Below are 26829 nucleotides of genomic sequence, written 5' to 3' on the forward strand. Positions count from 1 at the left end.
AATGTATGTCTATACCTAACTTTACTTATATAATGTCTTACTCATTTTGTTTTTAAAAAACCCTCTAAATAAATACGATAAAAAAAATTATGTCTATTAGGGAGGTAGGTACCCAGGTGTCAGTTACATTAGCCTACACATTTTATTTTTGAAAACTTTTCTTAAAGTAAAAATCACAGACATTTTGAAGGCCCATCACTTGCATATGACTTTGTGGGTCCCCCACAGTGGGTGGAGATGGGCCCCATCCCAATGCAGCCACTGGAGATGAAGCCCCAGGACCAGGTTCCCAGAGGCGATCCTCGGAGGGTTTTGGCTTGCAGGGTGCGGATAGGGGCGTGGCAGTCCCTGCTGACAACTGATTTCACTTCAGGGGCACCATCAGGAGATCCTTGCAGATGAGCCTCATTTTCTGCTGTGGTCCCTGAAAATCACCTCCCTGGGCAGGCCTTAGGACACATGCTGCTCCGACGGCTTCTGGGGCACATTCTGTGAGTGCTTCTGCCCACACATCCACCTGCTGCCATCCTCTACCCAGGAGCTAACTGAGAAGGTTCTGGAATCCGCCAAGCATAGGAACCACCGCTCAGGTACCTTCCCTTTCCCCAAAGCCCTACTTGTCCAGAGAAATCTTTAGAAGGCTGGGATAACTTGCTCACATGCTTACTCTGTTTCTTTGCATTTTGGATAGCTAATCTTCCCTAGATAAAGAGAAGTTCCTAGAACTTCTACTTTCCAGAAAGCTAGTGGCTCCTCGTCCCCTGTTAGGCATTGTGGAAAAGCAGAAACACAACCCAGGAGAGGAATGAAAGGAGAGGTCCGGGTAACTTGATCCTTCGGCTACTGTACTTGCCCCACAACAGACCTGAGGACCCACCTCATTCTTGCCTAAGGACACACCTGGGCCCATCTCACCTCCCAACATCTGCAGATACACAGGGCCCCAGACTGAGAAGCAAAATGATCACTTTCCAGCGTTTTAAGAGGATAACACAAGGTCAGACCCTGAAACAACTCTTGCAGCCTCTTAAGGGAATCATGGGCGAATCTAACAGGCCCCGACCTGGGATGTTAAGGGCCTGCCCTGCAGCTCCTGAATTACATGTCTCTGACGTGAGAACTAGAGAAGTACAACTGTGATAGAGACGGTGAGAGAGTCAATGTTCCTTCACATGGACGAGTTTGAAGACAGGAGCCCTGAGCTTTTCTTTCCCTGGTGGCAGGTTCTAGAGAGATTCTTTACCTGCCAGAATCAAACCTGCCAAACAGGCAGCTCTGCAGGGCAGGGATCCATGGCTCCTTATCTCCTTGGATCAGACACTCCTGGCCTGGCAGCCATCTGGGCCAGGTTGGGGGAGGCGTGGGGGGGTGGGGGGGTGCAGAAGGGCTGGGTGGATGACATCTGGACCGATGGCTCTTAATATGCACCTTCTCTCTCCTCCAGAAGAGGTTGGTGCAGATGTACCCTCCGCTGGTGGGGAGAAGAGGACTCTGTATACCAGGGTGACAAAATTAAGTGTGAAAACAGCTGGTAGCTGTCATTAGAGCACAGTCATGGGCTCTAGGCTGGTTCCAGGTCAGCACTGGAAAGACAAATACAGTTCTTTTCCTGAACGTCACCAAGATCAGGACAACACAGTCAACCTGTAGGTCTCCCACTGGATCCTGTTTTCTCTTCTCTCCCTGGATTCCAAAGGTTTGAAACAATATATACAACTGGAGGTTTCTGTTGCTTACACCCTCTACAGGGCTGAAGAGGTCTCTGAGGTGTGATTATGGCTGATGATTGATGGGGCCATGAACTCGCCCTATGTTAGGGAATTTTACTAAAGTTGGGGAATGAGACCATTACAAAGTTATCCTCAGTAACAATAACACTGCTGAGATAAGCGCTGCAGTAGTGGCTGCCAAATGCAGAGGTCAGACTGGCCTTAAACAAGTTTTTGTTTTTTTTGTTTTATTAACTGGAATGCCCTTTCTAGGTTAGCAAGGGACATGCAGCTCTAAGTTAGCCAAGCAATCTGTGGAGCAAATTTGAAATATTTTATATTTGAGATGTAGCAAAAAAAGAATTATTTAAAGACAAGCTGGTGAGCACCTATCTACTACATGGTCAGACTTATTCTGAACATTTGCATTTAACTCCATTTTATTCTCATAAAAAATCTGATGATGGAAATAGGACACCCCACTGTGTTGAGTGGAAGAACTAGAAGGGAAACTCCTCATCCTGACAGAGGCCCTCCACGCAAACGCACAGCTAACACCAGGCTTCCTGGTCAAGGGCTGAGCCCATTCCTCCAAAGATGCAGAAAAGACAAGGAGATCTGCTCTTGTCACTTCTAATCCACATTGTGTTGGGTTTCTAGTCAGGACAATCAGGCTAAGAAAAAGAAAGAAACAGCAAGAAAATTAAAAAGGAGTAAGTAAAACTGTACTTGCAGATGATACAATTTCACATGTAAAGTTCAAAAGAATCCACTAATAAGAGAACTCAGCAAAGCTGCAAGATAAAAGGTCTACACTGAAAAATCAGTTGTTTTTCTACACGCTAGCAACAAATAACCCAAAAGCGAATTTAAGAAAATAATTCCATTATAACAGCATCAAAAAGAATAAAACATTTGGGAATAACTTTAACCAAGAAGGTGTACATAGGTTGATTTAAGTTATATAAGAAAATAAATGTAAGAAATTAAATACTAAGAAAGGACTATAATGAAAAGTACCAAAATATTGAAAATTACTTCTCTCAAGGAGGTGATTTTGCAGGTGATTCTCACTCTTTTCTTTATACTTTCCCGAATTTTCCAAAGTTTCAACAATGGATATCCCCCTTTTTTTAAGTGGGAAGAAATAACACTTCAAAATATAGAAGAGCAGTGTTTCTATGGTAAAACTTGGACCTTCTCAGGCCAATGAGGATCTCAATGAGGGAATAATACCCCCTCTCTAGGAGCAACTAATAACCTAATTAAGTTAATGGGTAACTGAGTAGATAAAATGCTTAAGCTATTTGTTAGCAATATCTCACAGATGGAAACAGAGCCTCCCAGAAGCGTGCCAAGGAAAGAGCAGTGCGGCAAAACAGGAATTTTCCTGTGTTGGGAAACTGAAAACTGAAAGCTGTGTCTGTGCCCCTTGTGAAGCCTGTGGTCCCTTCTCAGGGAGGACTGTGGCAAACACTGCAGCAGCCGCCATACAGCAGCCCCCTCAGGGGCCATTTATCTCCTACACTGCCAGATGTTTGCTCCTTGGGTCTACTTGGGACCTCAGGCCCCAAGCTGAATATGTCTTTTAGCTTCACAAGAGGGGACCCACCCCCACCCCCAGCGTGTGTACCCCACCAGGCTGACAGTGCAGCCCTGAGTGGGTCTGAGATGAGCACCCCATTCTCATTCCAAGTGGGAAGAGAGGGAGAGGAAACGGCTTTGACAGTGGAGCAAAAAGACAGAAGAAAAACAAGGAAAGAAAAAATAAGAAAAGCACATGTAGTTACAGGAGGCCCAGTCCCTGGAATATCAGAAGTCAGAAGAAATCGTGGAAGGAGTAATATCTCACAGGATGGAAAACAGGAGCATGAAGAAAAGGTTCCTCTAAAAGTTTAACACATAATAGAGGTAAAAAATGCACAAAGGGTTAAAAACATACAAATGACCTTAATAAAGTGATGAGAATTATGGAAGATATAAAAGAAACTTGATCATGGACATGACCATAATCAAAAGTAAATATATATAAGTCTGACACAAAGCATGAAAACACACCTTTCCCAAGACACACAAGGAATTTTCAGGATGAGGCTGGGAGAGGCCCTATCCTCCAAGGGGAAAAGGAGATCAAGCGCAATGGACGAAAAATCAGAATTGCTGCAACTTCTCACAGAGGCACTGGAAGTAAGTAAGAAGGAAATGGACCAAGGCCTTCAAAATTCTAGGAAAGGAAATGATTTTCATTCTAAAACTTGGCTTAACTATTAATCAAACATTAAAGTGGAATTCAGGATCTTTTCAGACATAAGAATATGCTAATCAATTTTAATACTTCCTCAGAAAGCCACTGGAGGAGACACCCCACTGAAACAAAGGGAACAGGAATGAAAACTGGGGGCTCTTTCTCCAGGGAGACCCCTGGGGACACAGCTAAGGGCAAGGACTGAAGCGAAGCAGGAGACTCAAAAATGCTGAAACTGATCAAATACACCACCCAGCTGAGCGTCTTGCAAACATATACGGTCACTGGCAGAAAGTTGGGAATACTAGTGAAAAGTACCCAAAAAGAGTGAGCAAACAACAGTGACAATAATTACTTCAAAGTTGTAAATACCAACCTTCAGTATAAGACAAATATATGTGAAAAACAATACAGTTATTAAAATGTAAACCCTCATTGCTAATCGAATCAAAACGAAGGTTCTATTGAGAGGCCACTGTGACTGGAAAGAGGGGGTCGAAAGAGCTGACTTCCATCTTCCCTGAAAGGAACACTAGATAGTGCCTGAAATTTATAATCAAATAGTAGAATAAATTTGTTATTCAAAGATGCAGAAGTAAGTGCCCAAAAAACAAATAGTTCACAGCTCAAAGTGGTTCCCTATGGGGAGCATAAATTGAGAGAGAGGGAGGCTGCTCTTTGTGTTTTGTTTTTAACTACCAGTAAGAATTATTTTAACGGGTGTGTCTCTCTGTGTGTGTGTGTATGTGTGTGTGTATGTGTGTGTGTGTAAAACTGGTGAATATAAGTAAAGGTTTTTAAATGTACATACTTTTCAACCTATTGAATGAAAATACATTCACCATATGTACTTCGCCAATTCTTAGATATGCTTTTCTTGACATTTTAACATCTCTGAAAGTGAACAGCAGCCCACATTCTTGTGGCATGTCTGCTAGATAACAGTGAGATGTAACAACCTGGTTGTTATTCCTGGGGGCTGAGATTCTACATTTCTGTCATTTAAGGACTATTTGAAGCATGAATATGAGTTCTGGTTGTTGTCTGCAAATGTGCAGAATAAGCACCAGTGGCGTGGAAGAAAACCCCCTGATAACACTGGAACACTCCTAAGACATGGGCATCACTGGCCTCCTTGGGGCACAGACAAGATGGGGTAAGAACAGTTGCACATGGACGTCCTCAGCTGATGAGTTAGACTGAACTCATTTGCTCCAACTAATCTCTGATGTATGCACAGAACTGATGCAGATCAAAGTCCATGTTGAAATAAACCTTCAGGTTTATTAGAGCTAAAACTAAGACTTCTAAGGAATAATTAAGCCTCATGTGTTAGTTTGACTTAGATTGCTTTTTTATTTTGGTGGCAGGTAAATATTGATGATCTTATGATAGAGAACATCTTTTATTTGGTGAATACAATATGTATGGGAATGTTTTGCATTGCAAAACTATTCATAATGATCCCCAAATACACAGAGTGGAGGCTCCATCCATACCATGGTATATTCCATAATCCCTAAAAACAAAGAAGAATGTGATCCCATTTAAAAAAGAAAAAACTTTGACAGAAAGCATGCATATGTGCGTGCTTAACAAATCTGTATAGGATGATATATGCACAGAAAAATCATGGTCACTGTGGAGGGCAGAATTCTAAGGTGATACCCCATGATCCCTGCCCCCTGGAATTACTCCTGTGATTATGTTTCTGGGCGAAAGAGATTTTGCAGAATGATTAAATGTGATCTTAAAATGCAGGGATTATCCAGTGGGCCCAACCTAATCTTGATCTTCAGAGCAGACTTTTCTCCAGCTGGTCACAGAAGACCACAGAAGTGTAGAGGGTCTGGTGCGAGGCACACTCTCCACTGCTAGCACAGCATGGGGTGGGGGGGAGATGCGTGAGAGGGCCACAGGGTAAAGAGCTGAGAATGGCCCCTGGTCAGCAGCTATGGGAAAAAGAAAGAAGTAAAGAAAAGATAGACACTTTAGTTCCACAATCCTGAGGAAACAAATTCTGCCGGCAACTGGTGAGCTTGAAAGAAGTCTTGAGCTCCAGTCAGGATGACTGGACCCCTTGTGAGGGTCCAGCCACCCCAGGGCCACAGTCCTGACTGGAAACTGTGTTTTGAGCTCCAGTCAGGATGATACTTCCTTGTATCTTGCTTTTCTTACCAACGCCCTTTGGGAATTCCCCACGTCATGTTAGAGTTCTTACCCAGTCAGGATGTCTTGAGCTCCAGTCAGGATGACTGGACCCCTTGTGAGGGCCCAGCCACCCCAGTGCCACAGTCCTGACCGGAAACTGTGAGGTGGTAAGAGGGTGCTGCTCCAAGCCCCTAAATGTGTAGTTGTTTCACAGCACCAGTGCGGGTTTTAGCCGGGGAAGTGAGGGTCTGCTATAACAGGCACCTAGAACATGGAAGGGGCTGCAGCCATGGTGGAGGCTGGACGAATTCTGAGAAGAATGGTAGGAAAAGCCTAGAATGTCTTGAACAGGCTATTAATAGAAATGTGAGCAGAGAAGACATTGCTGTAAATGTAAGTAAGGACTCAGAGGGCAGAGAGCAGCACTTTCCTGAGTTGCTTAGAAAAAAGTCAAAACTGCTGTGACCAGCGAGCTGGCAGAAATCCAGACTTCGAGAATGCTGCTGGGGAAGGCCCAGAAGGAAGCGAGGGGCATGTGATTGGAACCCGAAGGGAGGAGGGTCCTTGCAGTCACACAGGTGTGGAGGATACACCTGAATACACAGTGGAGGAGGTTCCCGAGCAGAGTATGGCAGGAGCTACCCGATGTCTTCATGCTGCTTACGGTGAGAGGAAGGGGGGAGAGGGAACTGACAGAGGAACTGGTAAACGAAAAAGGAACAGAGCCAGGACTGGATGACTGAAAATCCTCAGCTTCTCCAGATGATAAAAGATGCCCAAAGCCAGAAATGGCTGCAAAAAGCAGCATCATGAACGGTGTGCCTGAACAACCTTCCCTGAAAGCCGGATGGACCCCAAGGTCAGAGAGCTCAGCCACACGAAAGACTCAGGAGATTAAGGGGCTCTGCAGCCTCAGCAGAAATAGAAGGGTTGTCTCAGAAATACCCATGGTTTCATCTAATGGAATGAATTACCCTCAAATCCACCTGTAGCCCTAATATTCTTGAGAAAATCACATCAGCAGAAGCCATGAGCTGCTTAGACCAAGCAGAACAGACACAAGGTGGAAGGAGACCTCTGAGAGGAAGCAGGTTGATGACAGGCTCCCAAGCATGGACGCGTGCCACTTTTCATGAAAAGGGAGGAGCGCTCAGCACCCACCAGGCAGAGCTCCTAGATCATCTCCAGGCCGGGAAATGTAACCAAGGACCCAGTTGCGGCTGGCATGACTGAATTTCAAAACTGCTTTGGATCAACAACTCCTCACTGCCCGTATCCCCTTTGGACCCAAAGCCTATACAGCTGTCTACTGCCTGCCCCACACTGTTTGCAGGGAGCTGGAGCAAAGCCAGTTCTGGTGCTACAGGAGGAGGACCGTGCTGCCACCTGGGGAGAGGATGCTGCCCTCCCCAGAGAGAATGGTGATACTGAATGGTGATACTCAGGAGCCTCCTCTACCCTGGCTTAGATTGCTTAAGTAAGATTTTGGACTTGAGGGCCTCCCTGGTGGCACGGCGGGTTGAGCATAGCGCCGTGAAGCTGTCTGCAGCCTCCCCAGCACCGGTTCGATTCCCGGCCGGCCAGGGGGATTCCCACATGGCATGGCAGACCTCTCCTGTCTTGCCCACTGCTCCCGTCAGCAGCATATTTCGGTCGTCTGCCTGTTCTGCTCCCTGCTCTATCTCTGATGGATCCTCTCCCCCTCCCACGCCTCTGGCCTGTACCCCATTGCTTATATAAATAAATAAATCTTTAATATATATATTTTTAAAAAACTGCACTATTAATTTAAAGAAAGGAATTTGGGCTTGAGCTGATATTATAATGGATGAGACTTCAGGTGACCTGCAGACAAGATGAATGTATTTTGCATATGAATGTAGGTCAGCATAATGGGGTCAGAGGGCAGACTGTGGTCACCAGAACTCTAGGATGACCCCCTTATGTAATCATCCCTAAATTTGGGTGGGAGCTGGTAGTGATTATGTCTTGTTATATAGCAAGAGGTTTTTGCAGATGTAATTAATTTTACTCATCAGTTCACTTTGGGTTCATCAACAGAGAGATCCAGGTGGGCCTAACCTAAACACACGAACCTTTAAAAGCGGAGAGGTCAAAGATTCGAAGGAGGAGGGCTGGGGCGGCACTGCTGGCCTGAAGGTGCAGGGGCCTGGTGGGAGGGAGGAGCAGCAGCCCAGGGGAGCAGGCAAGGAAATGGGAGCCGAAGGCCTGTAACCACCAGGAACAGGATCCTCCCTAGGGCCTCCTGACAAACAGCCTGGCCGACATCTCCATTTCCAGCTTGTGATGCTGAGATTCAGTCACAGCACACCAGACTTCTGACCTACAGAACCGTGAGTTAATAAACAGAGGTTGTTTTCAGTTGCTAAGTTTACAGTAATTTGTTATATAATTTCAGCAATATAAAATCAATACAGGTACATATAAGGTTGTTAATATATCAAGAGGAATCGAAATAAGGGAGGCACTAGCCAGAGGAAGCAGATTTCGTGGTTTAAAACATTTTGTCCTTTATGTAAAATTCAATATCAATGTGTTAACATTAGAGAGGTGTTCATCTCCTACAATACAGCAGACTCATCAGGAGTAATCAGTTGATTTTGGACAAGGACATTACCACTGAGACAACTAAAGCCAGTGAGGGTGGGGCACAAACAGCAGAGAAAGAGTGCTGGGCCCAAGCTGGAGGCAGATTGAGAACCCAGAGATCGGCAGGCAGTGAGCACTTGTGTCCTGAAAACACGCCAGTTTCCGGGGAAGAGAAAGAGTAGTGCTGACAGGAATCAAAGCCCTGGGCTCATCCCTTGGGAGAGCCTAAAAGAGACCCTCCCCATTTAGGATGGAGAGAAAGTGAGTCAGCTGCAAGTCCCCAAGGACCCCAGGGGATTGTGGGAAGAGCTGCCTGGCACTAATCAAAATGGGCAGGAAGGGAGAAGAAAAAGGAAAGGAGTCCTTGAAAAGCTGTAATCAAATTTATATGTGACCTGGGCAGTCTACAAAACCTCAAACTTAGTTTCAGTTTAAAAACCTTGAATTTTTCAAGGGCATTTAGTAGGACTAACCCTGAGAACACTCAGTTAAAAGAACGGAGCAGCCCACAAGAAACAGAGCCCTAAGAACCAGCGGGGACAAACTAGTCAACACTGTAATGAGTAGACACAGATTACACAACAACACATGCACCCCCAAAACTGGACAGCCCAAGACTTGAAACAACCAAAATATCCAACAGTAGAGAGGAAGCAGGGATATAGTCATGTCATGTGATAGGCCCCAGCAATGAAAGAACGTGATAGGGACAAGCAACAACATGAATGAACCACAAATAAATTGAGAGAGAAAAGGCACACACACACACACACACAAATACATAGCATTTGATGTGTTTCATTCATGTGAAGTTCAAAATTGGGCAAAATTGTTCTGACTGTATACATACATGGTATGTAGAAAAGCAAGGCATTGTTGTTACCAAGAGAGTATATCAGCTTATATAGATATAAGAAAGAGACCGCGGAGGCTGAAGAGGGATTCATGGAAAGCGTAAACACCGCTGTTTGTGATCTATTTCGTGACCCAGTGAGGTTATCGGGTGTTTGCTTTCTAACTCTGTTACAGTGTTGTATGTTTTGTGCAACGGGAGCCAGGACTTCAGTAACCTTTCTTTTCTCTTTCTATGTGTAGTTCAAATCCTTCATGATGAACATAAATTATGTCTATATTCGGGGGAGGGCGAGAAACATGCTCCCTGAGTAGGTGGGCCCCCTCTCCCTGACTTCCCAGTGCAGTGGAGCTCCCCAAAGGCATCCCAGCGAGCTCTGGTTTTCCCCAGTCATGCCTCCCCCACAGCCATGAGCTTACAAGCCTCTCCTTCCCCTCCACTCGATAGCCAAAAACTCATTTATACACATGCTTCCTACTCTCTTTTCTGCTCTCATCCTCCTATACAACTAGGAAACATTTCAGGCATACTTTCAAAAAAAAAGGGCAAAATAATGAGCAAGAATGTACTCAATACCTAGAGTAAAGACGAGTAAACATATGAGTGAACATTTGTCTCTCCTATCCAGAAATAAGTGTGCAGATTTGGGGCATAATTCCCATGTATGTATCTCTATTTTTATCATATATTAAATATGGCAGAGATATTAAGCTTCTGTGAAACACATTTTTCATTTCTCATTTTTTTTAAACTTTGAAGAAACAGTATCATGTGGTATGTGGCCTTACCCAGTTTTTTCTTCCACTCAGCATCATGTTAATAGAATACATCCATTTGCCACGTGTATCTCCAGTTTGTTCCTTTACATTGCAAGATGGCATCCCACTGTAATACATTAAAATATGCCCCTTTGTCCTGTTGATCAAAGGGGAAGTCATTCTCCAAGATGGTCCCTAATAATCCCTGAATGCTGGTATTCAGGCCCTTTGGTAGTTCCCTCCCACAATAGAGGTGGGAATGTGACTTGCTTGGGGAGATCATGTAAGACACTGGTCTGCGCCTTGCACGCTCAGGACGCTAAGAAACTGCTGGTTAACTGGCTGCCATGTTGTGAGGACAGTCAACCAGCAGGAGAGGAGCTGAGGCCCCCTGCCAACTGCCAGCATTTCAGATGTTAAATCATCTAGCACACCAGATTCATCCAACTGGGCCATGATGTCTTTTTATATACATTTTTGGTTTAAGTTTGATTTTCATATCCATATTCATACGTGTATCTGGCTGATCATTTTTATGCTTCTCTGTTTTTGATGTTTTAGTTTCAAAAAATGTTTCTTTTTCTCTTCTCTGGGATAACCTGATGTATAATACTGGAGTGATCTTGTCCTTGAATATTTGGAAGGATTGGTCTGTATAGCCTTCTGGGTCTTATGTTTTTACAGAGGTATTTTGTTTTGTTTTGATGAGCACATTTTCAAATAACTCATGCAATTTCTTTCAAAATTATAAGTCTGTTCAGGTTTTCTATTTCTCTTAGGTGAGTTTTGGTAGATTATCTTTTACTACTTCATCTAAGTTTTCAAATTTACTGGTTTAAGGACAAGATCTTTTTTTCCCTTAATATGTACTGTCATTGTAGCGATACCTACCTTTTAAAGTTCCCAAGATTACTTAAGTGTACCATCTTGATTTTGCTTCTCAATCTTTTCAGTTTTGACTATTTTATTAGTCTTTTCAGAGTCTACTTTTGAGTTTATTGATCCTCTCCACAGCATGTTTATTTTCTATTTCTTTACTTTCTGTTCTATGTCTTCTCTCATTGGATTTATTATATTTTTTTACCTAATTATGTGAGAAGGAAACTCATCAATTTCATTCTTTATTATTTTCTATTATGATGTTAAATATTCATGGATATGACCCTCCTTTTAAATACTACAGTAGTTGCATCTCACAAATTGCACTTTTCATTTCTTTAGATCTGATTCACATTCATAACATGTGAACACGTGAACTTTTTTATAAACATGTATCCCATATAAGACTCTACCACTGCCTTTCAATATCCATCCTCCCCTTCTTCCTTATAGTGTAGTGGTGAGAAATGATACAGCAATGTGTCCAGCTACTAAAAACAACATTTCCCAGTCTCCCTTGCAGGTGGACATAGCTAGCCATATGACTAATAGTCAGTGAAAGATGACGGAATGTTACTGTTGGGACTTGTAGGAAAGCTCCATAAAAAGAGGATACAGTTTGCCTCTCCTTTTCTCCCTGCCCTGCCCTCCTTGCCTTAAATGAAGATGTGATGGCAGTGCCCTGCCATCACCCTGCACACTGAGGTGACTTTAGGATGCAAAGTATGAACTACAATGGTGAGGCTGAGAGTGGAGAGCCACCCTATCAGCCCTGAATTTCCTGTTATGTGAAAGAAAATAAGCCTGAATTGTCTTTAGCTACCATTATCTGGACAAATGCAGTTTCTAACTGGTAAGGAAATTTTTGGTATTGGTGTTTTAAATATAAAATATTTCACACAGAGGAAATTACTTACAACTTTAACAGTAAACACCAATTCATCATCCACCTGACCTAGTAGTGGAACATCACCTGTCTCACTGGGTACTTTGCTCAGCTGCACCGTCCTACCTTCTCCCACTTCTCACCCACCTCTTACCCACACTCTTAGGAATTTTTAATCCCAGCCATGTTTCTGAATCCTGTGTTTAACAACCCTTATTTTTCTTTGTAATTATAGCACACATTTTTGTAAGCCTAAATTATACTGCCCTCTTTTGCTTGTTTTCTACTCTGATATAAATTATCACTCTGTATTTCTCTGCAATTTTCTTTTTTTCCTCAACACAGTGACACATCTACATCAATGCATGTGGCTGTTTCATTTAATCTCATTGCTGTATATTGTTCATTGCATGGATATACCACCGTTGATTCATTCCCCCATTTGTGGATGTGAGTTAGTTCAAACTTTAGGCTATTACAAAATACTGCAATATTCCTAAACTCACCTTCTGGTTACCCAGGCGGCAGAGTCCTTAGGGGTGTGCTTCCCGACTTTTCTGACACCACAGCATATATAGAACATTTACATGGCCCACTAGAGGCAATCTAGTGGCTATGCAGAATTGTGGACATAGTGGCAGAGATGGCCAACAGACCGACTACCTTGAGATCTGAGGGGACCGGTATGATGAAAATATCAGTGTCCCACAGTATGGTGTATAGACTGGTGAGCTATAAAAGAAATACAGCGTATGGGTATGTCAACCATATTGTATGTATGCTATGATCAAACTGTCTCCCAACAGGACCAAAACAAGTGGCTCTCTCGTGAGCACTGTATTCGAGTTCCCAAAGCTCCTCATCCTTACCAAGCTTGAGTGTTTAGACTTTATTTTTGTAAAAATTATCTCTGGTCTTAATTCATATTCCTTACTACTAAAAAGGTTGCACAGATTTTCATGTTTGTTGGCAATTCCTGTTCCTCTGCTGTAAATGCTATGCATTCCTTTTGTCTGTTTATTAGATTGTTTGACTTTTTAAGACTTTTTTTGGCATCCTTAATATATTCTGGATAGCAATCATTTGTCAGCTTTATTATGAAATCTTCTCGCTTATGGCCTGTTTTCCACTGTTTATTATTTGGTATGATTAAGAGATTTTATTAATCAGTATCTTTTATGGTTTGAGTTTTGTGTTTTCTTTAGGAAATTCCTCCCAAGCTATCTGTTACTGATTTCTTGCAGTTCTTTAGTTGGAACATGTTCTACGAAATGTTATCTTTCTGACATAGCTTGAGGCTAATGTTTGTATATGCCCAATGCTTATTTGGGAATATGCGTTTTATAAATATTGGGTGGCAGGTGCTATAATAAATGTCCAGTAGATCACCAATGATGAACAATGGCTGCAGGGGATGGGTGACAAATCCAGCCTGGCCATCTGTTAACTTACTGTCTAAGGCTGCTTTTACTCCTTAAATGCAGAGCTAAGTAAAGGCTGAGACACAGACCGTATGGCCTCACCAAACTGAAGATACTCTGGCCCAACCTCTGTTGTATTCAAACTGTTTTCCTTCTATTTTCTGTCTGCTTGACATTGCATAAGTGCCGTTTTAAAATCTACGACAATGATACTTCTGGCAATTTCTGCTATTTTATGCTGACACCAATTTATTAGGTGCAAAAAAGTGTTACATTGTTCGTTTTCTGGCACATTATTTCTCCTATCATTAATGCAATGTCCCTTTTGTTCTTGGTAATTATTTTTGTTTTGAATTGTTTGGATGATATTGTTACTATAACACCTTCTGTTTGTCAGCGTATCTTTTCTCCATTTTTTTGTCTTACATTTTGGGCGTGTGTCTCATAAATAAAATAGCAAACAGCTACACTTAATTTTTCCATGGAATCTGACCATCTCAGTCAGGAAGTTTGGTCCATTATATATAGTGAGATATGTATTTGGTTTCATTTTTGCCAACTTTTTGTACTTTCTTATTCAATTTTTCTTTGTTTCCCCTTTCTTTCCTGTCTTTTCAGATTATGAATATTTAACTCCATTTTTTACACTTATTGTTTTATTTTTAACCTTTTCACATTTCACAATGATTATAACGTGAATTCTAGACTTAATAAAGTCAAAGCACATCAGGATCTTTATCCTCTCCAAACAATGTGAGAATACCTGAACTCTCATCAGATTTAAACCCTTTTGCTTACATCTTTGCTGTTTATTGTGTATTTAATGGAGAAATACATCATCTGTTTTCCAAACAGCATTTGAAAAATACAGGGAGTACAGACACTATGAAACAAAGCAAACTTCAGTCACAAAACTCTACATACAGCACATGAAAAAAAGTCTAATATTCAGGTAATGAAAACTAGAACTAAAAAGGCCCAAGTTTCCAGCTTGGAAAAGCAAGTAGTTACACAAAACATTTAATAAACTAATTTTTCCAATGGGTAAAAAAATGACAAGACTAAGTTTGTGCCTGGCAATTTCAATCTGACACCACAGCTATTCAAAATACATGGGTACCGTGCACACTTCAGCTATTTATGATTGTGGTGGAAGGGCAAGGTGACTGCATAAGGCAAAGATGTGGGCAATGTGAACTTGTGTACTAGACATCAGAAAGTAATGGTGAAAAGAAAGCCCAATTGCTGTATGGCCTAAAAGGAAAAAGACTATATTCCAACTTCAGAAAATTAATCTAGAAAGATTGGGATAAAGTTTAAGGAATCACAGCTAAACATGGAAAAACACACATGGTAGAAAGGAACCACACTGGGGCGGCGGGGGGGGGGGCGTGGCAGGGAGGAATCAAAACCAGGCTAAATGGAAAGCCTGCTGGGTTCACTGTGTCTAGATTAAGACAATTTTCATTCATCTAAAACTGTTGTCACTTGTGTTTCCTAAACATGGATGTTCTGCTTAATTATGAGCAGTCTTTTTTTTTTTTTAACTTAAAGAAAGGTATTCCTAATCTCTCTGTAGGCCAAAAGGTGACTAAAGATAGCAAATGCTTGCTAGAAATTTTTTCTTTCTCTATGTAAATTTTGGTAATTTCCTCATCTAAATGTCATTTAAAAATAAATTTGGCTTAAAATTCTTAGAGAAAATATCTTTTTTTAAGATGTTTACATTGGAAATTCACTTTACAATACAAGCATACTGTGCAGAATACAAAATTTCTCTAAGTGGAGATCCAAGACTGGTAACATATTTCACAACCATTAATTTTAGTAAATTTTTACTAAAATATTAGCCATGGAAGCAAAATGTAGTGTTTCATGCCATGTGGCCACAGGATTGCTGGTGTCACATCATGGTTAAGAAAACACTAGAATTCTGGGGTTCTTGCTTTTTTTTTATCAAAACTACATCTAAGCATACTGTGTGCACACAAGCAAAAAGAACAGGGGGCAGCAAGATGCTTTTTGTTTCACAACGATTGATTGAAGACAAGAGAATATGAAGCCTTGCATGTAGTTCGACAGCTGACTGTATGCACGCTAAGACAATTTTACAGATAAAACCAGTATCACTTCCTGATCATGTCCCTCTAAACCAAAGACTTACTAATTTTTTTTCAACATCAAATATATACCCTCAGACTTGACGTGTCATTTTAAAGGGTTACAACTACCTCACAGGGACTGTCAGATGTACTTTCATGCTTTCTCTGAGTACCACTGCACAACAGTATCCAATTTAAAGGTTAAAAATGAAAAAATTCTAGAAAAAACTAAAATTCATCAAGCTGAGAAACCTAAAATTAGCTCTACTGTCTAAGAAAAATCTACATAAAGTGCATCATCAGTGTGAGGAATTCTTACACCAGTTTGATTGCAAATTTTTCTCAACAATGCAGCAAACATAAGTCTATTGTAGATGTCAGTCATGGGTACAACTTAGCTGGAGGGCTTTGCCCTTTTTTCTCTTTAAGGGCAGTAGTTCTTTGAAATAGTTAATAAACTGTTGATGACACCTCAATAATCTGATGTTAATAAAAAATACTTCTAACTTCACATACTAACCTGGACTTCTGGTCAAGACTAGCCCAGTAAAGGAAGTTAGCAAATAAGCCTAAAAATCTCCTTTGACTCTCCTAGTCTGGTACCCTTCATTCTCCTCCTTCAGCATCTGAAGACAATAGGCTGAGTTGGCAGACATTGTTTATGGACCCTTGAGGATGGTTTATCGGTTCAATCTTTTATTGAATTCTTGATAACAGGAATAGGATTTTCAGGGAGAGCAGGGATACTGGAAAGGTCTGCCCTGGATGTTTCCTGTGAGGCCAACAGAGAAGTCTCCATCTGAATAGTTCCTAATTGAGCCGTACTTTGTTTCTGAGACTGTTTCTCTTCTGTTTGGTTTCCTCCGTCCCCTCTTCTTTATGAGGTTAAGAATGTCCTCTAGACGCCTACTATAGTATTAGCTACGTTTGTTGCTGTGCTCCCTGAAGGCCTGGGTGGATGGTTTACCAGACGCGTTGAAGAAACAACTCTGGTGACTGTGGGCTTTGGTGGTGGAGAAATGACCAGTTGTGAGGCAGTTTGAGGAATGCTTTCACTCAGTGTATCCCCAGAGATCTCACAGGGATTCGCTTGTTGCAAGGAAATTTCAGTAGATTTTATGTTGGTCACAGATGCTTCCATTAAGGCAGGGGCAGGACTGTTTCTGCCCAGAGAGCTTTCAGTCATTGGGCTGGCCTTCATAGTGCCAGAAGGTGAAGGTACAGACATGCTGTTTCCACTGTCTACAGACAAGTCAAGGCTGCTGTCATTCAAAGCTGTCAATCTGACACCTTCCATTAAATGTGTTTTCTTTTTCTGAAGCACATGATTGGGTAGTAATTGATGAAGTTCTTTTCTTTTTAAATGCATTGCAGCAATTTTCATATCCATCTCAAACATCTTACTATTTATCGCTTGCCTATAAACTGTATCTGTGAAAGACTGGATATCATAGGTGAGATCAATACTGAGAACTTCTGAGTTCTCTGGCTTTTTTAACACTAAACCAATCACCCACATTGTACGAAACTCTTCCTTGTCAGGACTTTCCTTGGGTGCTGGAAATGACTGAGGATTCACATGTGCCAATGTGATAAATTCATTCTTCTCCAAGCTTCCAACTAGTATTCGGATTTTTGATTCCACCAAGCCCACCCATTCCAGATGCTGTTTCTCTGTTGGTGCACTTGCTAGAAGTACAATATAATGCTTGTACTTTTGAAAAAAGCTTGGAGCTTCAAAAAGCTTGGACCACTCTGCCTTACTCAGCAAAATTTCATGTGTAATCGCAAGCCCTTGTTTAAACTCCTCAATCATGACCATCCTCGTTGAAACAGACACATTGTATGTGGAATTCTGCTGCGGGTATGCTGGCGTGATTATAGGCATAAGATGGTACCTATCACTGGGATTTACTCTTGGGTCCCATACAGGCAAGTTGAGATTCCTTTCTTCAGGTTCTTTCAGTAGTACTGGGTTTGGCCACTCCCATTCAGAAAACACCAAGAAAAATTTACGTACAAGAGTTGCTGCTACTGCATTTGGGTAAAGCTGGCAAGTTCTTGCTACGAGCATAGCCCAGGAAACACCTCCTAGGAAACCTAATATATTGGAATAGATGTTGTGGCACTTGGCCCACAGTTTGATCGCTCTCAGAGTTAATCTGAAGTTGTCAATGTTTGGTACTAGATGTAAAATTTCATCAGTTACTCGGCAACCATTAAGGCTTCTTATGCATCTAATATCTAAATTTTTAAGCAGACTGTCATCTCTTAGGTCCAAATCTTCTGGAATAGTCTGCAGTGCTAATCTTGCAAACAAAATATCAATCTCTATCCCATCAAAACACAGTTTGATAACTGGTACAAATGCCTCCTCAACAGCCCTTAAATCTTTCACTTGCTCATGTAGTTTTAATTTATCATAGAACGAGGTGAAAAAGTCGTTTCGATCAACATGTCTTGGTGCAACACACAACGCATCGATATCAGCACCTTTTGTATGTACTCCTAATCTGTAAGAACCAAATGTAAAGATTTTCCCTCCAACATTTTCAATCACGGCTTGTGGAAGACTCTTGCTTTCACTGATTTCTCGTATCCATTCCTTTACCAGATTATTTAATTTTTCCAAAATTAAAATCCTGCGCTGCAGTTCCTCTTCCTCTTCAAAAACCCCAAAGGGTTTCAGGGTTTCAATTAATTTCTGGGTAAGTATGCAGTCAGTCTCCTTGGGGGGTGCTAAACTGATAGGGGAGGAGATGCCATAGTGCTTGGGCGGCGGCGGGGTCTGTTGTGGTCCCTGGGGTGTCACCGGAAACGGCATCATCTCTAGCGCCGGCCCCGCCACGCCACGTCCCCCGCCGCCGTGACCTCCGTGGCCTCTGCCCAGGTCATGATCCACTGAGGCGGGAGGGGCGGGTCTCCTACCAGCCCAGGTCCGACCCGCTCCAGCTCCGTTCCCGCCGCTTCAAGCGCTCCTTTGCCGTCCCTTCGGCCCCAACATGGCGCCAGACCTCTCGCCGCGGTGTTCTAGAACTGCCACGCACGGCACGCACGGCACGCACACGGGGGGGGGGCCTGCGTGTCGCGCAAGGCCTCACGGGAGTTGTAGTTTCCAGAGGTTGCTGCTGTCTCCTGACGGGTGGGAATGAATGGAGGAGCGATTGGGTTTGTAATCTGCCGGATTCTGTCTTGTAATTACTGTTTTTATAAGTTTATCGAGATCCACCTATTTACTTCTCTGCTCCCTCCACTTCTTACATCTCAGATCTACTTCCCTTCCAGTAGCATCTTTAATTGGCCTTCGCCCTAAGGCACAACCTTTAGAAACCTGGGTGAGATTTAGCTAGGACTGCATTCTGGGTGACTGGGCCTTAAAGCATGGAAAGAACATGTCTGCTGTGGTCTAGTGTCTATGTTCCCTATTAAGAAGTCTGTAGTCAGGCTAAGCTGCTGCTCAGCTAACTTCTTTTTGCCAGCTGCAAAAATCTTCTGTCCTTGGTGTCCTGAAATTCCACCACTAGGTGTCAAGAGGTAAATAAATTATTTATCTTACACAGGATTCACTGTGATTCCTAAATTGGAATATTTGTGCTTTTCATTCCATGACTTTCAGAAGATTCTCGGGCCTGTCATTGGAATATGTTCTCTCCACCAGCTTCTTGATTCTCTTCATGTAGACACGTAATAGACTTTCTGATTTCCATGTCTGCCAACCCATGGTTCTTTTTGGATTATGTTAGGTCTCTCTCCATTCTATAGTTAGCTCTTCAGCTGTGTTCAGTCTGCTAGTTAAGCTATAGTTTGAGTATCTACTTACATTTTTATTACTAGAAGCATTATCTTGTCCTTTTCCAAATCTGATAAGCACTGTTTCTTCATGCTTTCTTTCTACCATTTATTTTATTAAACATTTTAAACATACTTATTCTATAACAAATGGTTCTAATTCCTAATATTCTGAGAATCTGGTTCTATAGTTTGTTGCTTTCTACTGACTCATTCATTTTCTTTTTCTTTTTTTAAAGATTTATTTATTTATGCATACAAGAACTGGGGTATAGGCCAGAGGTGCAGGGAGTGAGAGGATTCACCAAAGACAGAGTGGGGAACAGAACTGGCAGACTGACTGAAATACACCGCTGAGGCTGCTGCGGGTGAGACAGAGAGGTCTGCTGCACCATGTGCGTCAGCTCCCTGACTGGCTGGGGATCAACTCATGTTGCAGAGGCTGCGGATAGCTTCACAGTGCTGTGCTTAACCTCTTGCGCCACCAGGGAGGCCCTCTATTGACTTATTCAAACTGGTATTATCTGATGTGTAATTCTGGATTGTGAACTCATCTCTGGTGATGCTTGGGATGACTCTCCAAAGAGGATTTACTTTGTTTCAACCCATTGTCTTTATATACTACCAATTTGTGTCCACTATAATTTCTTATCCAGGGATTATCCAAGCAATAGGACCCCAAACACATGTGTTTGAATCCCAAACACATGTGAGAGGAATTGTGGTTTTCAGTTCTAGAGAAGAGTCTATCTTCCTACTTGGGGCCCAAGTTGAGAATAATGTTGTCATCTCCTTTTATTGGGCATCAGATTCTTTCTATTCCATTTTTCACTCAAGGTATCACTCTTTGTGGGTTCCAAATTTATTTGGGAATTTTACTCCCAACTCCCTAACTCTTCAGGTCCCAAGGTTCAGGTTCTATGTCTCTTTCTGGGGCAGTTTAAACTTAAATTCCATGGTTGTGAAAATAGCTAATACCTCCAGGGCAATTATAGCTCCAGAATCAGCTAAGATTCTGAGGTTTCAAGGTACATCTTTTGGTGGTGCTTTTGTTTCCCTAAGAACTTACTCTGGTTCCCCCTTCCCCACACCCAAGGATTTCCTTTATTTTCTAAGCTATGCATCTTAAAAGATTTGTTAAATTTCATCTAGCACTTATGAGTGCTTTATATAAAAAGATTTTCCAGGATAGTTAATCCCACATATTGCAAGAAACAGAAGTACCTATTTCCAACCCATTTTAATATAGCTTGTGTGCTTACCATCCCAGCCACACAGCCATCAATAGATTTTTGGTGACCTCCATTGTTGTTCAATCCAAAGGATCCAATGGTCTACATCTTTTTGACCTATAAAATAGCCTCCTCTTGGGCTCCATGATACCACACTCTGTGTTGTTTTGATATATCTGGCCTTTCTTTAGATTGCTATAAGTTTTTTTATATCCTAGTCTCTTCTGAGCTTCAAATCCCTAGCAGATAGGAAGTCAGATGTTATCTCCATTTGGATGCCTCACACTTAACATGATCTTTCTAAAGAGAAACCTTACTCTTCCCCTCCATAACTTGTTTCTTTCTTAATAGTCCCCATTTTAGTAAATGGCATCTCAATCTGCCCACTCACTCATATCAGAAACCTGTGGGTGATTCTTGATAATTCCCACTTTCTCTTCCTTAACATCCAATTCATTTACAAATACTGTTTGCTCCACCTACAGAATATATTTTCATCCACTTCTCTCCACTTGTTCTCTATAACTCCAGTTTAAGCCACCATTAACTCTATCTACATTCCTACAATAGCGTAATTAATCTCCTATTATTGACCTTTCTGATGTATTCTCTACCTGGTAACCTAAAGAGTCTTTTAATCCCTGCGTGGTCTCCCATTAAACTTAGTCTAAAATACCTAACTAACCAAATTGATCTTTCCCTGATATCTTCAGCCTCACTTCCCACAACCTCCCCTCACCTCGCTACTATGCTCCAGCTAAAATGGTTTCTCTCAGTGCCTTGCATTTGTTTGATTCTCTATCCCTGGGTTTTGCACAGTATTCTTCTCCCGGCTCAGAAAACTGTCCCATTATTTGCTACTCTTCACCTAGTTGTTTTTATCATCTTTGAGATTGGTTTAAATTCATCTCTTCAGAGAGCTCTTCCCTAACTCTCATGCTAAATTAGTACCTGTAATTTTTTCTCATAGCACATGTCACAATTTTTAATTGTGATTACAATTAAACTCTTAGCTCCATGAGCACATAACCTATTTGTTTTGTCAACTGATATATATCCAGCACCTAGCCAAGTACTAACATACAGCACTCAACAAATGTGTGCTACAAGTAAATAAATGAATGAGAAAAAGAAAATTCTCTCTCCTTCAAGTCACTGACAAATCAATATCCAGAAGACCCATTTCTTAGTGTTGATGACATAAAGGGGCAGTTTCAAACCTATAGATCATTACCTTTGGGAATGAGTCATGTCCGTTCACAGTTACTAGCTCCATTGGCTACAGAGCATTTCTACAGCTATTGTGACTCTAGTACTCCCTCACACTGTCACATCTTTTGATTTTAAAGTGTTTCCAAGGGAGATTTTCACAGGATGAGGGACTCATACTTAGTGCCTAAGGAGGTAGAAGGGCCACACTAGAAAGCACAGCACTGTCATGCAGCCCTCCGGAGGGGCTTCTGTCTGGCAGTGCTTATCAGGAAGTAAAACAGTCACAGCTATAATTCAGCAATTCTTTTCCTGGGAGAAAACACCAGAGAACTCTGCCATCAAGAGGGTCATGGTATCCCTGTTCGTAGTAAAGAGAAGCTCTGCTACCTGAGTGCCCATGAATAGGGATAATGTGGTATATATATATATATTTTCCACTATATATAGTGGAAAACTGCCTCAAATAAAAGCAATGATCTGTATTTATATACAGCATTATGGGTAGATCTTAAAAACATAATGTGAGTTACCATACATAGAAAACAACACTATCTATGTCAAGGATACATATATACCCACATATATAAGAGGTAAACTGGGATTCATGAATACACTTAAGTTGGTGCCTGGGCAGAAAAGGGCAATGGAACAGAGGAAATGATGCCTCTCACCCACCAGGGCATGTGCCAAAAATTTTTTAAAAACAAAAACAAAGCAGAAATAAGCTTGTGTCGAGCTTTCTCTGCTCTAACCTCTTACCCATATTGATGAGATGGTTGGTACAATTAGGTCAAAGAATCCAGTGAAACTGGCTCTTATAACCTTGACTTTGACATTAGTCTTCTACTCTGGGCAAATGCACCATGGCCCTTTAAGTAATGTATAGGTGCTGGAGTGTAGATTGGCCAACCCAGACTGTTCACAACTCCTTCTTTGCCTTCTAGGGTGGCTGGAGAGCCAAAATATCTGATACCCCAACTTCCACAACAGCTAGAGTTGGCACATAGTTGGTTATTAGTGAGGCCAAGGCCCTTTTTGCTCACTGGCCCCTTGGCCTCACCGTGTGCAAATTGCCCACTTGTGTCAGGTTCATTTTTTCTCTTGGGTGTTTTGAATTTGTCTTGCTGATCTTTGAACATTTATTACTTTATATTAGCTATTCATCATGTCCGCTTTAGCTATTACAAACATTTTCTTCATTTTTCAGTCTTATCTATATAGTTTCCTCCTTGGTTAAACAGAAAGTTTACATTTTGATATAGTCAAAAATATCTACCTCTCCCCCTTATCATTTGTGATTTTTAAGCCTTCTTTATGAGATCTTTCTTTTAGTTCTATTATTTTACCTTGAGTCTTTAACGCACTGGGAGTAGGGACCCAATTTTATTTTTCTCAATATAGCTGAAGCCAATTATTCCAACACCTTCACAAAATTCTGACCCCATGATTTGTGATCTGCTCTTTATTTCACCAAATTTCCATCAACACATGTTCGCTTCTGCCCCTCTATGGTTCCTTCCATCTACTAGGATGTTCCTGACCCCTGACCGCATGGCCCCAAAACCATGACTCCGTAACATGTCTCTGAGATCAAAGGGCCAAACCCCAATCCCTTGATTAAACCTATCTTTGGCAGTGGAGGGTCAGTATCCTTTCACAGAATTGAATTTGATCTGTGCAAGGAAAGCACAGTAAATAAAGAAGGTGGACTTGGGCCTCACTTACTACTTTTACTCTATACATATTTGAAGGTATGTTCAGGACCTCTGGAATCCTCTGGAAACATTGCTGTTGCTTCTACCTTGAGGGAAAAGAAAGATACTTGGCTAGCATTTGCTACTTGAGTATATTATCTAAAGCCATGAGAGACCCTACTCCCCGTGATTTAAACACACTGCCCAAAATCCTTTAATCAACATTATAAGTCACTGCTGGTATCAACAGATACCAGATATCATCATTAATAACATAATGATTTTTGGAAATGCTTCAGATTTTCATTTAACCAAATTTAAAATCTTGCATTTATGGCTGCCTATTTCAAGACAACTTTGACAAGGTTGATTCATTTTACTGAAATTTGGTACCACACAAAAAGGCCTTAAGAGTCAATTTGTTGTACTAGCTAGGCAGCAAGTGCTGGTAAATAATTTTTTAAAATATACTTCTAGAATGTTAAGTTGATCTCAGTAAAACTGAAAAGTTTTAGAAAATATGACTTAAAAATGCTACATAGTTTATAAAATCACTTGTTATTCATGACAACCATAAATGTGCTAGCTCATATTTTGATCCTCCTAGTTTGGGGCTAAATGCTAAAGAAAATTGAGAATTGTTAACTTGGGGTCATAGAACTTGAATGTTTAGAGTCATCTTGTATTCTTGCTCTTCCCTGCAACCCAACACCCAGCCCCTTCTGTGACAGTCTCCCCAACACCAGCACTCAAACACCCAGGAAAGACCTGCACCCCTGTAGGCACCCACTTCCTTTGATGGCTAGTCCTTCACTCCAGTGTCCGTCCACGCTGGCCTCTTCACTCCAATGTCCATCCACCCTGGCCGTACTTCTGCCAACTCCTCTTTCAATTCATGTCTTAGAAATATTTTCTGCCAGTTACACTCTCCTCCTGCTCTTTCTGTTAAGCACTGAGCACCTCCCTTAAACAATGTGGCTGAAGTCTGAGGGAGGAGGGGGTGGAGCAGGGGAGAGGGAGGCTGTTGCCAGGCCCCAGCTGGCCACCACCTGGCTGGGGATGGGGCTGTTAAGGCCTCCTTCTGACACTAAGCGTCCCTTTGAAACTGAAGGTTATGATTTTTTTTTTTTTTAATCTAAACAGTAAACAGAATTGTGGGCAACTAATCATTCAACTTTAGGTTTTCTTTGAGTTAAACTTCCCCTAAAATGTCTTCAATTTTTTTATCACTTTTCTAGTTTTAGACTGGTGAAAAAAGTTTAGTTGCTTTGCTTTTCACCAAACCACATAAAATAAACAGTTGCCACAATGATCCCTATCTTTGAAAATATACTCAAAAGGAAGTCTCACTCAAGGGGCAGTCACTCCTAAATAAAAGGAGGAAAAAATCCAGATAGCCTCCTTCATCCTGAGATAAGAGTTATTAAAAATCAGATTCACAGCAGAAGAAAAAAATTTCAAAGGAAAATGACTTAAGAGAAATCAGGGGATGTGTGAAGACAATTCATGGAACACATTTAGTATGAGGACAGCAGAGATTTCACGAGAGTCTGAACATCCCTGTCCATCACCAGGGGTAGTCTCAGGATGACAAAGGCACACCCAGAAGTAGCACTCAGGGACAATTCATCTGCCACCTCTGGCCATTCTGGGTGGAAGTGGAGGAGGGCAGAGGTTGGCAGGCCATGCTGGCAGATGCCAAAGCAGTCAGTTCTCCTGTCTCAACCACAAAGTACACCAGTGGGGCCTCCCTGGTGGCCCAGGGGTTAAGTCTCAGCACTACCACTGCGATGGCCTGAGTTTGATCCCCAGCCAGGGAGCTGAACCACATGGCACAGCAGACCTCTCCTGTCTTGCCTGCTGCTCCCCTCAGCAGTGTATTTCAGTAGGTCCGCCTGTTATGCTCCCCACTCTGTCTCTGGTGAATCCTCTCACTCCACACCTCTGGCTGCACCCCAGTTCTTCTATGCAAAAATAAAAACAGAAAACAGAAAGTGCACCGATGGACAACCACTCCGTCTGCATACCACCTACCCACCCATCAGTCCCTCATCCTCTAGAAGAAAACAGATTCTAACTCTTAAGTTATGGAAGCTGGACTTACAGGACAGCCTGCTCTTCAAATCTGCATCAAGCCTTCAATAGGCATTTAACAAGCATCTACTGTATTCTGGATGGACATCTGAAGGACAAACGGTCGGAGCCCAATTACTGACGCAGAGTGGTCCCTGGAGGTGTGTATCTACAGTGATCACCTCAAGTCATAGTGGCTTTAGAAATATTCAAAACTGCCTCTACCAAGAAAGACCCCAAAGCAAAGAAGGAAGAATGAAACAGTTCAAACTTCGGGGTCAAAAAGCCCACACAGAAAGGTGCTGAAAGGCACAGAAGCTCCTCAAGTCACCCTTCTGAAAACAGTGGACTTCCAAGACACCCCATGTTCCCCAGAGTAGCCCAGGAGAGACCGGCTGGCCTGATGGTCATAGGAGGGCACACGGCCACCCAGCCCCACGGTGTGGCCAACAAACAGTCCATCCGTGCCAAGTGCGGTTCCGAACCAGTGGTTGGCCACTGAGCGCAAGCTTGCTCCATGGGACACCTGGAGGGGCTCCACTGGCATCTAGTTGGTAGAGGACAGGGACACTTCTAAACAGTCTGCAATGCACAGGCAAGCCCCCTCAGCAGAGAACTATCTGGCCCCAAATGCCAGTGGGACAGAGGCTGAGAAATCCAATCTACGTACACTCTGGGGGGCGTGGAGAGTGGGGCAGGAGAGCGCTGAGGAGAGGGAGGGAGAGACAGACGGAAGAGGAGAAAGGCAGGCGGGGAGGGCAGGGCGGGAGGGGAGGAGGGCTGGAGGGGAGAAGGAAGGGAGCCGGGAAGGAAGGCGAGGAGAGGAAGACCTCCCTCAGCTTTGGCGCGTTTCAGGCCAGCTTCTCCTGGGAACGCAAACAAACCTTTCTCTCTCACCCCTCCCAAGTCACTGACAAAAACCACATGGCCAGCCTCGCCCCTCCCCAGAGTGAATGCAAGCGATTATTGTCTTTATCTCGGTGACGGGTCCCAGAGCCCTCTCCGCATGGCACGGTCCTAACTACTAAAGACCTGCCTCTGGGAAAAGGCAGGGAGCGTGCTCTGCAGCCAGCTCTCCCCCCAGAACTGCTGCACGCAGTGTTTTCACACTCTGGAAATCCGAGGGAAACTGGCAGCTATGGAAAGGCAATATTTATGGGGAAAAAACCCGAGAGCATTACAGGGTGCATAACAATGGCCAAATGATTGAAAAGT

The 26829-nt window shown here is 42.4% G+C and overlaps 2 protein-coding genes across 9 annotated transcripts in view; both read right to left on the reverse strand.

Annotated features, from left to right (window-relative positions):
- Positions 1 to 26829, reverse strand: part of RADIL (Rap associating with DIL domain) — a 61977-nt gene that overhangs the window by 27594 nt on the left and 7554 nt on the right. The window lies entirely within an intron of this gene.
- On the reverse strand, positions 13535 to 18633 carry PAPOLB (poly(A) polymerase beta). The gene has a single exon (XM_037507066.2). The coding sequence runs from the start codon at positions 18439 to 18441 to the stop codon at positions 16513 to 16515; it is 1929 nt and encodes a 642-aa protein (XP_037362963.1). The 5' UTR covers positions 18442 to 18633; the 3' UTR covers positions 13535 to 16512.

This window comes from Talpa occidentalis, unplaced genomic scaffold (assembly GCF_014898055.3).
Source record: "Talpa occidentalis isolate TD23 unplaced genomic scaffold, MPIMG_talOcc4v2.1 talOcc4.12, whole genome shotgun sequence".
NCBI classification, from domain to species: Eukaryota; Metazoa; Chordata; class Mammalia; order Eulipotyphla; family Talpidae; genus Talpa; species Talpa occidentalis.

Bases quoted from the DNA above. Each gene is read 5' to 3' on its own strand.
- PAPOLB (XM_037507066.2), bottom strand. From the start codon at position 18,441: ATGATGCCGTTTCCGGTGACACCCCAGGGACCACAACAGACCCCGCCG.